This window comes from Sceloporus occidentalis, unplaced genomic scaffold (genome assembly GCF_023333645.1).
Source record: "Sceloporus occidentalis isolate IW3139 unplaced genomic scaffold, rSceOcc1.0.p SCAF_3, whole genome shotgun sequence".
NCBI classification, from domain to species: domain Eukaryota; kingdom Metazoa; phylum Chordata; class Lepidosauria; order Squamata; family Phrynosomatidae; genus Sceloporus; species Sceloporus occidentalis.
Window position 1 is genome coordinate 54,168,881 of NW_028316983.1, and position 17,839 is coordinate 54,186,719.

General features: G+C 39.4%; 1 protein-coding gene across 2 annotated transcripts in view; it reads left to right on the top strand.

Annotated features, from left to right (window-relative positions):
* Positions 1-17,839, top strand: part of PLXNA2 (plexin A2) — a 586,503-nt gene that overhangs the window by 485,150 nt on the left and 83,514 nt on the right. For both annotated transcript variants that reach the window (XM_089514441.1, XM_089514442.1), the window contains 3 exons: positions 119-358; positions 5,975-6,118; positions 10,385-10,619. In XM_089514441.1, coding sequence (XP_089370567.1) covers positions 119-358; positions 5,975-6,118; positions 10,385-10,619 — 619 coding nt within the window. The remainder of the gene's footprint in view (positions 1-118; positions 359-5,974; positions 6,119-10,384; positions 10,620-17,839) is intronic.

Consider the following 17,839-nt stretch of genomic DNA (forward strand, 5'->3'; position numbering starts at 1 on the left):
ATTACTTTGATATTCCCAAACTCAATGACCTTGGATGAAGGACTGAATGGACACCTGTGTTATTCCCACAGAAATATACATTTTATTGAAAGTATAACCCTTCTTTGCCTGCTTCCAGGTCTGTAAAGTTGTGAACGCAACCACCTTGACTTGCCTGGCTCCCTCTCTCACACCAGAATACCGACCTGGCTTGGATGCTGTTGAACGACCTGATGAGTTTGGCTTCATCTTTAATAATGTTCAGTCCTTGCTGATTTATAATGACACCAAGTTTATCTACTATCCAAACCCAACCTTTGAGCTTCTCAGTGCTAGTGGTATCTTGGATCAGAAACCAGGCTCACCCATTATCCTGAAGGTAAGAGCAAGTAATTTTTTTGAGTTCATAAACCCAGTTTATTTGGAATAATTATCTTCTGGGACAGCACTGTAATCTATGTAAAGTCTTAGAATCATAGAATCGTAGAGTTGGAAGAGACCACAGGGCCATCCAGTCCAACCCCCTGCCATGCAGGAAATCACAATCAAAGCATCCCCGACAGATGGCCATCCAGCCTCTGCTTGAAGACCTCCAAGGAAGGAGACTCCACTACACTCCGAGGGAGTTTGTTCCACTGTCAAACAGCCCTTACTGTCAGGAAGTTCCTCCTAATGAGGTGGAATCTCTTTTCCTATCATTTGCATCCATTGTTCCGTGTTCTAGTCTCTGGAGCAGCAGAAAACTTGCTCATTAGAAAAATTTGGGCTCATTAGAAAAACGTTCCTGTGTCTAATGTTTTTAAAGAGGAAGACCCAGAAGGTTTTAAGTGTACATTCAAAATGGTAAAATATTAATTCAAAAAATAGATATTTACACGTTCCTTTCTAGAAGTCTGATTTTTTTAAAAGTTTACCATAAAATTCTTTTTTTAAAAAAAGTAGGCATGTTGGTATGGTTTTTTTTAAAAAACATCCTTAGGAAAAGTTTGGATGAAGTACTGCAATACTAAAGCAGTTTGACACCACTTGTATTGCCATTATTCTGTTATGTGAAATCCTGGGATTTGTTTTGGGAAACAACAGAGCTCTCTGACAGACTAGGCTGAATACCTCACGAAACTATGAATCCCAGGATTGTACAGGATAGAGTTGTGGCAGTTAAAGTGGTGTTGAACTCATTTAATTCTCCAATGTGGATACATTCTTTGAAAAGACCAATTAGATGAAACACTCCCCTGTCGTTAGCCTTTGCTACGTCCCACTTCTTTTCAAGGCTAAAATCAATTACTGTACCTTTCAAAAGGGACAGAGGGTAAGCAACAATAGAAAGACTTGTGGGATACTTTTTAATTGTAAGTATTTCTCATAGAGCTGGAGTGGTAAATCTGCAGCTTTCCAAATATTGTTTGACTTCAAGCCAGGATTCTGTCCCTTGTTTGTCATGCAGAATGATCTGCCAATGTTATACCACCATGTTGCCAGTGCTTGCCTCCTGGACTGGCCTGGCTGTATCTATGACTACTTTTTCCCTCAGTGTCTGGCTCTGCAGACAAGGCAATGTGAGTAATATGGGCTGGCCTGAAAAATGACCTGTGCCTTTTCAACAAATGATTTCTGACGCCACCCTTCCAAGTTTGAGAAAGGAAGCACCTGTAAATAAGGTAGCATATGTGGAGAGGCATGGACCATAGGGCCATCTTCTCTGAGGCATTGCCATTGTTGCTACCAAGTCATTCATTGCTGTTCCTATGTTTGTTTATTTGGATACTCTCCTGTACAAGAAATCAGCAAAAATGTCAAACCATTCCTAGAATAATCTGTTCCATGAGAGATTTCCCTATATAGGATCCTGGGCCAATGTTCAGCATCCTAACAATTGGGTATGTACCGTAGGAGTTGCATTGCAGCAATATTTGAAAGGCAACACATTCCACTAGATGTCCTAGAGCCTGGTCCAGATTTGAAATTAATGAGAACATCAGAACTTGACATGATGGGATTTCAAAACTTTTTACAGTGCAGTTCTACTCATCAATAAGTTGCATAAAGTTCTATGGGGCTTGCCTGATAAGTAGCAATAATTTTTTGATACCAGAAGAAAGGAAGGATATTAATTAATTTATATTTTATAAATTTTATATTTTTATACAATTAATGAGCATAAGATTGCAACCCTAACTGCACATTTGTCTCCATCATTATAACCACAGGTTTTCCTCCATCCTTACCTCACACATGTATTTCTATAACACAATAATCCATGCCTGCAGAAATCCTATGCATCACTATTGAATATATCCAGATTTTCCTCTACTTGGTGTGTGAAATGGGCATTATTATCATTATCATTATGATAATTATTATAGTCAGAATAGCATTCTGAGCTACCCAAAGGTACAAAATTCTTGATGTATTTGTACTTCTATCTAAATATGGCTCAGAAAAGTTTTAAATACTCAGGGCTTAGAAATTTTCTATCACTGAATATTTGTGTCCCCTCCTTGTATAAATAAACTTGCCTAGCATGAACTGTTGCTTTCTGCCTCTGAAGAACACTCCACTTTAAGAACCTGACATGTGAATTTCATCTAAACCCACACTCAGAATAATTTCTAATGTTGTATGAGCACAATGTTTCAGTCACTGCATCAGTGTTACTTCTCTCCTCCCACATTGCCTGTTATCACAATTGTTCCTGCTAGCACAGTGTCCTTTTAAGTGTGATGTTTAACATACTGGAAGGTGGTACTAAGATGCTTAGTGTTTATTTTTTAATTACTAAGTATGAGATCCAGTGGATACAGTCTGATGAAAATACACATACTACCTGAAGTGCATCTGGTGTTTCCTTGGTCCGTACATAATATGACAAAAGGGATCCATGAAGCATCCTGTTTTTCCACTCCCCACTTTTTTAAAAATCTTGGACATCTTACCAGTAGTACTTCAGAAAAGATCTCTCCTGTTTTCCTCTTCTGGCCACCTCCATCTCCTCAACAATCTTACCAGCAGTTCCTCAGAGAGTCCCTGGTTTTTTGTTGTCTTAGAAAATTGTACCTGATATTGCCCAGGTCAGTACTTCATACATGGCACAGGCTCTCCAGTTTTCCTACCATTTTGAAAACAAAACCAACTACTGCAGGAGCAGTACCTCAGTCCACTACCATTTTTCCACTTCAGAAATCAGATCAGTACTATCTTATCCCTCTTTTGTTTACCTGAAAATTTCCCTCCCTCAGGAATGTTAGCAGCAGTTATATATATAAGTTTATTAATGCTTAAGCCAAAGGCCATTCGCATAACATATATTTAAAACCAATCACAAAATTTCAGTATTACAAAATACTACATCAGTTAATTAAATAATTAACATCCGAATCTTATACTTTAGATTTAAAAAAACAATTCCGAACGATTAGCTAAAACATCATTAAAAACAACTTGATGGATTAGATAAGATCGTCCCCATGGCAATCAACTGCAATGTCTGCTATGACTCTAGCCCGAATTTTGATTGCTGCTGAGGTAAACAATGACACCTTATAGGTTACCTTGGTATCAATATCCGACAGGAGATAAAAAATCTTTTCAGTAATAGTATTAGACTGTAAATTGGACAAGATAGATCCCAAAAATTTAGTCCTTGGGTCAATATAAAGAGAGCAGAAAAGCAGATAATGGGGCAGGTCCTCGATTTCTGGTGCCCCGCAGATACATAAGCGGGAGGCCTTAGGTGTGTGTAAATATCTGCCATCAATCATGGCTGATGGCATTGTTTGAAAACGGAGAGCTGTAAAAGCCTGCCTAAGCTTTGGAAATGTAAGCTTTCCTAGATAGATGGCCATCTGATGGTCCAGTTTATATAATCTAAACCATTTAGAGAATTTTGAATTATTGATAGCCTGTCTATCCAGACACACACCATGTTAGCAGCAGTTAGGGATGCCATATCCCGGCGACTCCCGGGGTAATCGAGGAACCGGGCCCACCCCAGCCCAGTTTCCCCTAGATCCTGGGTTTGGGCCCGGCCTCCGGGCCGGGCCCGCTCATGCGGCCATTGCTGCGGCCACTAATGCGGCTGGCGCTGGCCAGCCACCCACCTCCTCCTCCTCCTCCTCCTCCTTGGCCGTGCCGCCCTCCTCCTCCACTCCTCCTCCTCCTTCTTCTGCGCAGCTGCTGCGCCACCTGCAGAACTTGCCCGGGCAGCGGCTGGCAGCAGCGCGCGCTAGCCCCTCTTGCGCACCCGCGCACAGGGCTTAAAAAGGAATGCGCATCCCCGAAGCTGTCTGGCCAATGGCAGAAGAGCGGGGGCTGGCCTGTTTCCAGCCCCAGTCTGCCATTGGCCAGTGAGCTTTGGAGGAGGAGGAGGAGGAGGAGGAGGAGGAGGAGGACCAAGGCATCTGGCCAGGTAGAGGGAAAAGCGCCATTTCCAGGCGTGAAATTCAAGTGATGATGATGAGGAGGAGGAGGAGGAGGAAGAAATAAGAGGAAGAAGAGGAGGAGGTGGGTGCCCATTTATTTCCCTTTCCCTCAAAGTGTCTTTTTTGTGTTTTTTTGGTGCTTTTAATGCTTTTTCGCATGTCCTCCATTTTAAAAAATGTGTCCTACATTTGAAAATGTTGTCCTACATTTGTCCCGGTTTGGAGGTCCTGACTTATGGCAACCCTAGCAGCAGTACCACTTTCCTTTGATACCAGAAAGCCTTATTTTATTTTCTAGCCCCCTTTTAAAAAACCAACAACACAACAACAACAACAAAACAAAAACAATCCCAGTGAGTTGTGGGGTCACCCCTATTTGGTTCTAGGATGCCAACTCTTTGGAATTTCAGCTTGAAATGGTCACTGGAATTTGGATTACAACTACCATGATTTCCCAATGAGTTGTGGCAGGTACCTATTTTTGCTTGCTGACTAGACAGACATTTATATGAGAATTTCATACTATTTCATACCCAGAATTTCATACCATTGAGCCATGGAAGTTCAAGTCGTATCAATCTGGATTATTTCTGCAGTGTGGATGCAGCCTTAGACTATTTAGTATACTATTTGGTAAACCAGTAGTTCATTTTAGTGCGGGAATGGGAAATTTGCAGCCCCCCAGGTGTGGTTGAACTTCAGTTTCCAGCCTCCTTTACTATTGGCTATGTCAGCTAGAGTTTCTCAGAGTTGCAGTTTTCAGCAACGTCTGAAAGGTGGTAAAATTCGTGCCTCTAGTGTAGTGTTATATTAGTATTTGATTTCCTTCTATGCCACCTAGACTATTTGCATTATATTCCCAACTATAATTTAATGGAATAAGGAGCGGTGTGAAATTCTAAGCCAAAAGAGCAATTACTGGATTCCCTGGCTCTTGAGTAAATAAACCATAAATTGCTGAGAATCCTGCTGGTCTTGTCCTACATTTGCAGAAGTGGCTAATAGCAAAGATGAGATTGAAGGTACAGAAGACACATTACCATTGGCAATGCTACATGGTTAGCCATATGGGGATATAAATATACACTCCTAAATGTAGCAGATGCATTCCTTGAAACAGCACCAGCTCATGGATCTTACATTCATCATATTGAGCAGTTGCCTGTACAAGTAATGCCTATTGGGACTAGCTGTTGGGAATAAATAATACAGAGATGTTTGTGACAATGTTTCATTTAAGTATTGTTGTTGTTGTTGTTGTTGTTGTTGTGTGCCTTCAAGTCATTTCCAATGTATGGCAACCCTAAGGCAAACTTATGGTAGAATTTTCTTGGCATGTTTCTTCAGAGGGGATTTACCATTGCCATCTCTGAGTCTGAGAGAATGTGATTTGCCCAAGGTCACCTAGTGGGTTTACATGGCCAAACTGGGATTTGAACCCCGGTTCCAGAGTTCAAGACTCAAACCGCTAAACCTCACTGACCCCTGTGATATGCTGAATTTTTGCTCAAGGAAAAAGCCAAGAACTCTGTATAGTATATCTTATTAGAGCCTTTTCTCCCTGTTTCCTGCAGGGTAAAAATCTGTGCCCTCCTGCCTCTGGTGGAGCAAAGCTGAATTACACTGTTCTGATTGGAGAAACTCCTTGTGCTGTCACCGTCTCTGAGACCCAACTGCTGTGTGAGCCTCCAAACCTCACCGGGCAACACAAAGTACTGGTAAGGCCAAAGTATCAGACTTTTCTTGATCCATCTTTTCTATTTCCTGATGCTGAAGCATTGGACTACTATTCCTCTTTACATTAGGGATGTAAAGAATATTCACAAATTTCTTATCCTTGAAGAGAAAGGATAGTCAGCCACTGCTTGTTGTTGGCTTGCCTTTATATATTTATTTTATTTTGAGAATTTTTTGTGGGGGGAAAACACTTGTGTAAAAACATTTTTTTAAAAAGCGCATTATTATGCATAAGAGAAACTGTTTTTGTGCAAATGACTTGAAATGTAGCAAATTTTTTTTTATTGAAAATGAGCCAAAAGTCTTGGAATCTTATCACACAGGAGAAAACTTTTTTGTGTACGAGAATGAAATAAATGAAAATTTACACCCCTTCTTTGCACTTGTTCCCATTCTAATTTGTAAGATGGAAACTAGGATGAGTAGTCAGGATTCTGGTGTAAAGGGACTATAAATCTAGGAGAATCAGTTCCCCAGACTTTCTAGAAATGCAAGAAATCCAAGTGAATGTCTTCATAATCTTCAGTGTTTACTGAGATATTTTCTAAATAAATAGATGCATTTAATAAATTGATAGAACAAAAAATGCTTTATTCACATATACGTGTAAACACATAAAAGCATATAGAGCTCACCACTGAATGATTTAGACAAGTAATATATTTATCGAACATTTGTCGCTAACATCTGTCTATAATTGTGCATTTTCACAAGCACACATTAGCCCAGCATGAATTTTGCATGAGACTATTTAGTAGCAGCAGCTAAAGCAGATTAAATTATTCGTTGGAAAGGGGAAAAATCCTCAGTTGTCAAAAGACAAAAAGTGCTGTCACACCTCTGAGCTTAACTAATTTATTGTAGCAAGAGTTCTTCTAGATGGTAGAAAATGTAAGTAGCTGTGGAAGACTCTCAGCACAGTTGGAAGCAGACACCTTGTCTCAGTTTGTAGTAGTGAAAGCTACAGCTGAAAGCAGGATAAGGCTCTCTGTCAGATTTTATACATCTCAGCTATATAAAGGTAGATCTACCCAAGATACATTCCAGAATAAATGAAATATTATGAGAGACAAGTAAAGAAAATTATTACAAGGAAAGAAGTGTGGACACACAGGTTAATTCTTCTATGTATAGGTGTCTTCTGCTTTCCTTTTGTCCTCTACTCCATCCAGCCCGTCCCTCTCAAAACCTCCCCTAATCAGAAATGTCCTCATGGAAAAGGGGATGGATTGTTGTTGTGAGATTCATGCAGGTGTACTTCATTCTGGAGCTTTTTTCCTCCTTATCCTGCTTGCCCTCACTCCTCCTCTTTTCCCTTCCCATATGTTCTAACCACTCATGCAGATTGTCATGCCCATAGCAACCTTGCCACCACCCCAGCCATCTTAAACACAGGGTTGTACATTTTGATGTTTTCTAGTTATCAACAGTGCTCTGCTCCCTAACCTGTTGAAATGTGGGGGACAACTATATTTTTACATTCTGTTTAAGTATTAGAGGTGTATTGCTCTAAAGGTCTGAAATGCTCCCTTATCTTCACATTCAGTTTAGGGTTACTTATTCTTGGAGCTTACTTGGAATGTGTAACATGTAATGGTGTTAACTGTAACACATTACTTTGGAAGTAACAAGGACATAAAGAGAGTATTTTTATGAAGTAACATCATGAACTGCAATATCAGAATTGTTTTAATGTAACAAATAGAATATATCTTGCAGGCAATCATTTTATGGGATGTGTGTGCTCTGTTTTTAACTCTGTTATGGTTCTGTGTGTGTGTGTGTGTGTGTGTGTGTGATAATGGTTTTAATGTGATTATTTTTAATTGCATTTTAATTTTTATTATCAGGTTTTTAGCTGATCTTGTTATTAGCTTTGTGAGCTGCCTTGGGTCCCACTCTGGAAGAAAGGCAGCTATAAATGGAATAAGTAGATAATGAACTAAATTAGTGAATAATATTTAATTAGAACTTTTAAAAAAGTTGCTTTGGAAGGGTCATCTTAGGGAATTGGCTGTCACTTCCTTATTTTTAACCATTTTTTTTTTTAAAAAAAGGAATTAATGTATTGCGAACACATTACTTATAAAGAAATAAGTAATGGGGTAACATGGTTTCAAAAAGGAAAATAACAATTTAAAAAACTAATATTAATGTGTTACTTTAAAAAAACAAATAATTTGCAAGCTCTAGTTCCTCTTTTTTTTTTTTAGGGGAATGTCACTTTTAAGTAATTTATATCACCACAGGTTATTACTTACAAATGAGAAAGTGTGTTATTAACTTTCACACAAGTGAAAGTTAACACATTGAATGGACTTATTAGTTCCCATGATAATGTTACCACAGTGTAGATGAAGTATTGTGGTTTGTTGTGTGGCTGAGTGTATCCTTGTGGTAGTGTGCCTCCTATTACTCTGCTGCAGGTGAATCACTTCTTCACATCAGTGAGCTGTCTGCTTCTATGCCTGTCACCCTGTCACTTTTTAGGAAAAGATGTGTCATTTTTTATAATCCATTGTAAGTTAATGTGCATCCAGGAGGTTTTAGCTGGCAGTTTATAGAAGGGTTACAGAAGGGTTTTTCCCCCTCCTAAGCTTTAATGGTAGTTTTGTAAAGTTCCTTGTGTGCTTTTATAAAGTACACTTTTATGCCTAAAGTAAGTAAGCCAGGAGATACTGCGGAAATAGTACTGTTGCAAACACTCCATTTAAAAGACTTTCTTCTGTGAACAACATACAAAGAATGGAGGGGGGGAGAATAAAGAAGAGTCTTGTGTCACTTATAAAAAAGATTAGTGCAAGCTTTCATAGATTACACTTTCTTAGATGCATACAGTATGTTTGGAGTTCAGAAGGACAATTTCTGAAGAGCCTCAGTCAAACTTGGATGATGCTTTAGCTGCTGATCCCTTTTTCAAAACTTACTTGTTGAAGAGAATTGAACCTTGAAGAAAGGTGTCTTATTGGATCAGGTTTTTTTATGTCTGTTTGTCATTACAGTCAGACCGCCACATCCACAGGTTTTGGGGCAACCCCTATCACCCCCCTCTGAAAGTGAAAAACCTGTGAATATAAATAAATATAAATAACAATTGTGAATGCTAATTTTTTTCACCTGAGAGAACACTTCTCTAGGAATCTCTAGGTCCTCCAGCATGACTCTGTGGTAGACAATGACCATAGGATTGCTCTGGAGGACTTAGAGATTCCAAGAAAGAACATATTAATCATATCTGCAAATCATATGCAAAAGGAAAAACTGCAAATGTGGCAGGCTAACGGTATATTTAAAAGAGAACCCAATGAAGCTTGAGTGCCTACACTTCTTTCCTCTGAAGAAGTTGATTAAACTTTCTTTTCAAAGTCTGTTTTCTTGGGAATTTGGTAAAAGTTATTGCTTTACATGGATGCCATGCTATCTGGTATTTAGAGATAACGATTCCCTGTTTCACTAGTTTCTCTGTATTAATATTTGCATTTAGCATAGACTATTAAATGTATAGAAAAATCTTAGTCTGTCATTAGCTGTCTGTCAATTTATTCCATGGCAATACCAAGGTCTCCCCTTGGTCCTGCCATTCTATAGCTTCTTTTGTTTTTCTCTCTTCTTTTCTACTTCCAGTTTAAACGTCTGTGTCAATGAAATTGTCATTCTGTCTCTAATGTCCATGGTTTACAAAAGGAAGCTGTGAAATGAAAGTCAAATGGAGCCATCAGATAATCAGAACAAAGCCAGAGATAGTGCTGGAATGACGTATTTGTCACAACTTGAAGCTTTCCTGTGTTTCAAGTAGGCTGTTCCCTTTCTTTCTGAAGACAGACACTGTTTGCATGGTCTTGTCTATGACTTGGCAGTCAAACGGCATGCTGTGTCTTCTGAAAGACACTCTGATACTTGGGGAATGATTTCCAGAACAGTAGTGACATGAGCAAGAGATCCCTGTCATGCACCAGCCCTTGAAGTCATAAATTGCTTTTAAAAAAATCCTGCTAAGAAAACTGCTGGAGGAGAAATAGCAGGTGTGGTTTAATTTTGCTTTGTTTTCATGGATTGACATGGGAATGCAACCAAAGAGAGAGAGAGACAGTTAGAGCCTGTATTAGGAATATACACATTGTCTCTTCAATGGTAGTCCCAATTCTAGTACTGGTCTTTCTTTTTGGTTGATTGTACCAGGTGTTTCAGTCTTTGTGGGTGTTGCAGTGAATTCTGATGACTAAACCCCATGTCTTTTGTTTGGATAGGTGCACGTGGGTGGCATTGTCTTCTCACCTGGCTCAGTAAATGTGATCTCAGATAGCCTGTTGACCTTGCCAGCTATTGTCAGCATTGCAGCAGGAGGTAGCCTTCTTCTCATCATAGTCATCATTGTCCTCATTGCCTACAAGCGCAAGTCTCGTGAAAATGACCTCACCCTCAAGAGGCTACAGATGCAGATGGACAACTTGGAGTCTCGAGTGGCCCTTGAATGCAAGGAAGGTCAGTCCAACTATCTATGGAGGCTGGGGCTACTGGTATGGAAATGTAAAACAAGGCATAAGATCTTTTCAAGGAGAGGACCACTGAATCAACAGTGTATGCATATAGCCTTCAAAAAGTTTATTCCCAGTACTTTGTATATAACTGATTAGAGCACCATGGATTTAGGATAGATTGCTATTTTTTTAGCTATGAAATATGTGGGGATTTTTCTTATTGCATTAACACAAGCCTGTAAATGGTCTACACTGTGTAAGGCAGAGATTTGTGAGCCACAAATTTCTCCCACCAAGGCGTTGTTTGCAAAGTGTTCTGCCCTGCTGAAAATTTGCCATCAAAAAACATCTCAACAGATTTTCTGTGTCACGACCACTGCATTCTAGTGAGGAGAAGCCTTTAAAGGAAGGTTGCCAGAGTGAAAATGGGAGTGTTCCTGAATCCTTCAAGGCTGTGTAAAAGAAGCAATTTCAGCATGTCACACAAGATAACAAGCAACACCTGCTGAAATTCCCTCATCTACATATCCTTTGAAGGCACAGGAATTGTCTCCAGTTTTCATTCTGCAAATCCTACACTGGAGCCTTTGAGTTGCTGCTCAGTTTGCTCAGCTCTTTCCCTTAGAAAAGTCTGCTTTATAGCCATGACTGTTATTTATTCTTTTTTCCTGTGAACAGCCATGAAAAAGGTGGTGTGATAGCCAAGATGTAAACCAACACCTCCATTCACACCCATTTTAAAAAGGTGGCCTTGTGGAGATACTCAGTTGTGGTCAGAGCAAAGCATCACTGATCATATACATCCAGCAGACATGGGAGGGAGGGAGGAGGCAGCTATGAAGTCTCAAACTGGATTGTTTCTGTAGTGTGTTTTGGACCAAAGAAAAGTTTACCTGCTCTTTTACAATGGGTGGTAATTTGAGAGTACTAATGATGGTTCAGAAAATTATGATGGATCAGAAAATAAATGAAAAATAAAAGAATAAAATTGTAGCTGTTGTTAGGTAAGAAAATAACTGAAAGAGAAATGATGGCTCAGAAAACAATGATAAATACATTTATATATCATCATCATCATCATCATCATCATCTTATATCCTGCCTTTCTCCCAATATAGGAACTCAAGGCAGCAAATAAGTACAAAACAATGCAATCAACAGGGAAAAGTTATATTGTATTTATAAATATAAATTTAAAAAAAAACAATTTTAAGAGTTAAAACAGTTATAAGTTAAAATATAACATGTTTAAAATACAAACTATTAAAATTTATATAGCACAGCATTAAAAACCCAATCCTTGGCGGGTTATAAACCGCCGCTTTGAGGCGGTCTGCCGCCGCCGCTGTTTGCTCCGTGCGGGAGCCGCAGCAGCCACACCGCGCGGCTCCCGCACGGACCAAAAAAGAAGCTCCAAAATGGAGCTTCTTCTTGCGGTGCCTCTGTGATGTCGCGAGGCGCCAGGGGCGCATTCGCGACGTCACAGACGCTGCAACACATTCGGACGCACAGCGTCCGATATGTAAAGATGGCGCCGGCCGTGTGGAACGGCCAACGCCATATTGTACGGACAGAGTCCGTACTAGAGCCAGGGGCGTCTAGAAGAGACGCCCCTTTTTTAAAATGGGACGTCCTGCGGACATCCCAAGTGGCGGTTTGTAACCCGCCCTTATCCACTTAAAAGGCCTGGCTGCACAAAAAAACATCTTTACCTGGCATTGAAAGGACAATAGGGATGAGCCATACTGGCCTCTCTAGGGAGGGAGTTCCAAAGCTTGGGAGCAGCCACTAAGAAGTATGGTAGCCCTGCCTTCTTTGTTCTGATTCAAGGTCTTTGCCAGACCCTTTGTGTGTGCCAATTCCCAACCAGTTCCAGAGCACTGAGAGTGGCTTTCACTCTGAAAAAGGATTAAAACAACTGAACATATGCACTTAAAGTTAAAAAAAGAATAGAAAGCAATACAATTTAAAACAGCACAGCACCCTGTGAAAATCCTTTCCTTTAAAACCTTCTGTATTTTGAAAACTTTCATATTGTTCAATATCACAATGGTAAAAATTGCATTACCCCACACAGGGAGTTAGTTTGAATGAAGCATATCTACAGCAGAGGCTACTTGCTGATGAACACAAGAGCGGGGAGGCCATAAAGAAATGTATTCCATTTCATGACAATATTAACACTATGCCTCTTATTTCACCCAGGCGGGCTTCATCAAACACATTTCTTAAACCCACTTCTCTCTCACTTGACACCATGTGCAAATTTTCAGTGATGTAGTCAAGTCTTTTATTCTAAGTCTCAAGTCAAGTTTGAAGTCTCAAGTTGAGTCTCAAGTCCCTGCCAGATACTTTCAAGTCAAGTCTGAAGTCTGGGAGCCCACTTGAATAGGAAAAAAACCCCAGGGCACATTTCTTAGAGGGGAGCAGCAAACATGTTAGGCAATGGATGTGGTGGGGCTTGAGGTCTGCTTGGCAGCTTGTCCCTTCCTGCTGCATATCAGAGGAGCCCTCTAAATCATTTCAAAAGCTTTGAGATGCTTTTTCCCCTCTGAGAAATGCATGCCGCACTCTGGAGGCAGGTCTTGCTTACTGCTTGAAATGAATGATGCCAACAGGTTGATCACTAAAAATATACAAGTCTTGAATCGAGTCAGTGCATCATTTATTGCTGAGTTGAATCCGAGTTGAGTCATTGAAGCCACTTGAGTCCAGTATAACTCAACTGACTTGAGTCTGCATCACTGCAACTTTTACTGCAAAGCCTTTAATTCAGAGAATTTGGTTTGAACAACATAGGAACAGAAGAAAGACAGTCAAAATAATGCATTGAAGTGGCAATCACAGTACACGGGGAGCAAAGTCCACGAAACATAGTGGAATTTACTTCTAAGTAAATACGAATACTCATAGAATCAGAATGCAAGAGCTACAAATGACCATTTCATCCAGAACTGATCAGTTTCATATATACGCACATACACCTAAGTGCACACCTGGCTAGCCTAATATAACTTTTCCCTGTTGATGGAACAGATCTCTAGTACTAGCAATGCCAAGTCTTGTTTCCGTGGTAACCGCCTCCTGCTTACCCTGTTGCCTTTGATCGGTTATGAATTTAACAGGGCCTTAGCCCACGTACAGCTGTCAAATAAAAATTTGGTCACTCTCTTTCGAACACACATGCTCATAAATGTCCTCCTTTGAGACAGAAGAGGCTGAGAACTCTCTCCCATGAGAGCCTGTGAGTGAGGGAAGACCGTAACAAATGTATTAGATACAAGAAGTATCCTTTCTCTGACTAGCGTGTGGAGAACAGGATTAGCACTTGATCCTATTTAAACGACATGTATCGAATTTGTCGGTGCCAGGTCATTAAGCCTAGCTGTCGACTGACCTTTTTTGGGAAATGTTTTCATGTGGATGTTTAGGAGATCCATGTGCTGCATGGTGTGAGTCAGACCCAGGTAGAAAATGTGCATCCCTTGCTTAATGGTTGTAAGTTTGGAGTGTTTGTCCATTATAAACCTTAGAACATTGAGTAGTGTCACAGACCACCCAGCTCTGAATGTAGTATGGCAAAGCAGAGAATGAAGGCAGGCAGAATATATCAGTGCATATCTGAGTGATTTTGCAATAGATCAGCAAGGATTACTGCCTCCCAATCATTTAAGGAAAGCAACAACACAGAACGTGTTCTGCTAAAATAGAAAGATTAGGAAGAACAGAGATAGCTTTTTATGTGAAAGAACTGCAGACTCAGTTTTTAAATGCGGGGGGGGGGGGAGATATTCTGCGCCTTTATACTGAAATATACGTCCATATTTTTTTTTCTTTCTACATCATCTGTCTGTCTCTCTCTTTCCAATTGCACCTGACTCCAGTTGATGGCTCTTGAGTTCTAATAAAAAACAAAACTAAACCGATCTCACAACCTGGTGATAACTGATTTTTTGCCTTCTTTTTTTAAAAAATAAAAATAAACACACTTTCACACTCTCACACCCCACACATTATTATATATTCTCAGTTTATCCCTTAGCAAAATATTGAGGAAAAACGACGCATGGGAGTTTATCACACAGGACAGATCAAGTGCAGAAACTGAATTTAAACTGGAAAAAACCCACAAAAGCGGGTATATTTGTAAACAATGTTGGTCGTTAACCTGAACAAAACATGAGAAAAACCTGCAAAAACGGGTAGATTTTCAGATGACGTTTGTGCAAAAGTGAAATAACGTGACATTAACCCAAATGTAAAGTCACCAAAATCCACTCCTTTGTACTTTTGGGAACTTTCGAAAGTAAAAAAGAGTGGGTTTTGGTGACTTTCCGTTTGGGTTAATGTCGTGTTATATCACCTTTACACAAACACGTCTGAAAAACAACCTGCTTTTGTGGGTATTTTTTTATACTTTTAAATCCTGTTTCTGCATGGGATTTCAGCAATTTGCTTCTGTGTGATAAACTCCATAGACTCTTGTTTAAGCATTTTATTAAGTAAATAAAAATTTAACATTTGCCAGATAATAACTATTTCATAGTAAATAGATCCAGCATGTGATATGAGTAATCTAAGATGATATCTTATGTAGTAAAAGGCTTCCCACATAAATTCTGTCAAGTATTTGTATAAGTTACAACGTGGTAAACTCTTTACCCCTTGGGGCCATTTCACAATATACAACATTAGTGCTATGATTCTACTTTAACTACCATGGCAACAGCCTATGAAATTTAGGGAAGGGTAACCAAAAATTAAATACAGATGAAGAGGAAATTGAAATAGTTAAAGATTTCCTATACCTTGAGTCAATCAGGGATCAAAATGGGGATTGTAGTCAAGAAACAAGAAGAAGACTAGCATTGGAAAGGGCAGCTATGAAAGAACTAGATAAGATATTAAAGTGCACAGATATTTATTTTTTATTTATTTTTATATTTATATTTATATTAAGCTGAATACCAAAGTTAGGATCATCCAAGCCATCATATTTCCCATCACCATGTATGGATGTGAGAGCCGGACAGTAAAAAAAGTGGACAGGAAGAAAATTAATTCATTTGTAATATAATGTTGAAGAAAAGTGTTAAGGATACTGTGGATGCCCACCCCAAAAAATACCACTTAGAACAGATCAAGTCCGAACTTTGCCTGTAGGCCAAGATGATTAAATTGAAGCTGTTGTATTTTGGGCACACCATAAGAAAAGATGACTCACTGGAAAAGTAATGCTAGGAAAGGTGGAGGGCAGTAGAAAGAGAGGAAGACCACATACCAGATTGATAGACTCAGTCAATGAGGCCATGGCCATGAGCCTGCAAGGCCTTTGCAGGGCTGTTGAGAACAGGGAGCCTTGGAAGTTTGTCATTCACAGGGCCAATATGAGTCATGGCTCACTCAAGGGCAATTAACAACAACAATTTGGAATTCTCAGCCAGAGAGCTATAATACCTCTAGTACAAACCCCATGATTCCATACAATATTTCGGCAGTAAAATTGAAAGCATAATGATATAATGGTGTGGCATGAAAGGGGTTCTAGACAGATGCTGCATAAGATATGATCACTGTTCACAGCTGAATGATTTCTTCTTCTTCTTTTTGTTACGTACCTTCAAGCAATTTCTGTTATGTGCCTTCAAGCAATTTTCTGAGTATTATGACCCTAAGGTCATATCATGGTGTTTTCTTGGCAAGACTTGTTCAAGGGGGACTTGCTTTTGCCTTCCTCTGAGGTTGAGAGAGTGAGACTTGCCCAAGGTCACTCAGTGAATTTACATGATCAGAATTCTAACCCTGGTCTCCAGAATTGTAGTCCAGTGCTAAAAGCACTACACTACAGTGGCTCTTGAATGCCTTCCAAGGAAAATTTACCATATAAATTTGTATCTACTCATTGTGTGAGCATACCGAAGTGCTTGAAGTATATAAAGAAGTAATTAATAAATGTTAAATGTTTATATCCTAGGTGAAGGGAAAATGGTTGGAGTATATAGCTATATGTTGCACTTGTTTTAAGGGTAGCTGTGTTAAAATGGCATGGATAAGGGGAAGGGGAAATGTTAATGGCAGGTATTTAGTGAATAGGCATTCCCCCTCTGGCCACCTTCTCCTATTCTATGCTAATCCATGAAAGTTAATGCTGATGATCAATAGAACAGAGGGCAGTGACAGAAGTTGCTTTGTAAACCCCAGAGAGCTATCCCCTCTCAACCATTGCTACAGACATTTAAAATAGTTCAAGCTTTTAAGAGTGTTGTTTGAAGACTTGACCCCTTTCAAGGTGAGCAGCAGCATGATTTTGCATCCTTAGGAATAAAGGAATTATTGTAACTATGTACTCAGGACACACATACATCTGAGAATGTCACACTCCAAAGTTGTAAAATGTGTGACTTGCTTTTGGAGGTTGTGGGATCAAAAACAGTAAAAGCAAAAAGGGCTCAGAACCATAGCAATCATGTTGGATAAAAAGCACAATTAAGAATCAAGACATTTTTCTCCTGGCAGTGCAACAGCAGATCAGAAATTAAATTTTCTCTGTAGTAGTTATGATTAAGGCACGACCTAGACACCTTTCTCTAAAATACCTTTGGGACCTTGGATTATGAAAACTTGTTTGTGTAATCATCCACTGACTTCTCACTATAATATGAGGATGTTCTCCAAAGCAGGGTTATAGAGACTTAACAGAAACATAAGCTCCTACTTCTATTATTATTAGTAGTAGTAGTAGTACTACAGTTTATTTCTATAGTGCTGTAAATGTACACAGCACTGTACATACAGATAATCAAATCAATACAAATATAAAACCTGCCAATGGTGTACAATCTACAAAATACATATAAACAGTAGGCAGTAATATAAAATAGAATTAGTTAAAAAAACAGGCTACAATTAAAACATCAACATCTATTATCTAATCAAATATCAGATAAATAGTCACACAGTGCCTGGGAATGCTTCCCTGAACAGGGTGGTCTTCAACTCAGATTTAAAAGTCGTCAATGAAGTGATGATCTGTGTTTGTGGGGAAGAAGGTTCCAAGAGTTAGGGGCAGCAAGTGAAACGGGACAAATCCGAGATAGGGCAGTGGAGATCCTATCTTCTATCTTGCAGGGTTACAGTGAGTGCAAAGGCACTTGGCTAAAAACTGACAGGAACTTGTAAAGATTACTTTGCAAACAACTCCCAGAATCCTCTAATCAAAATGGC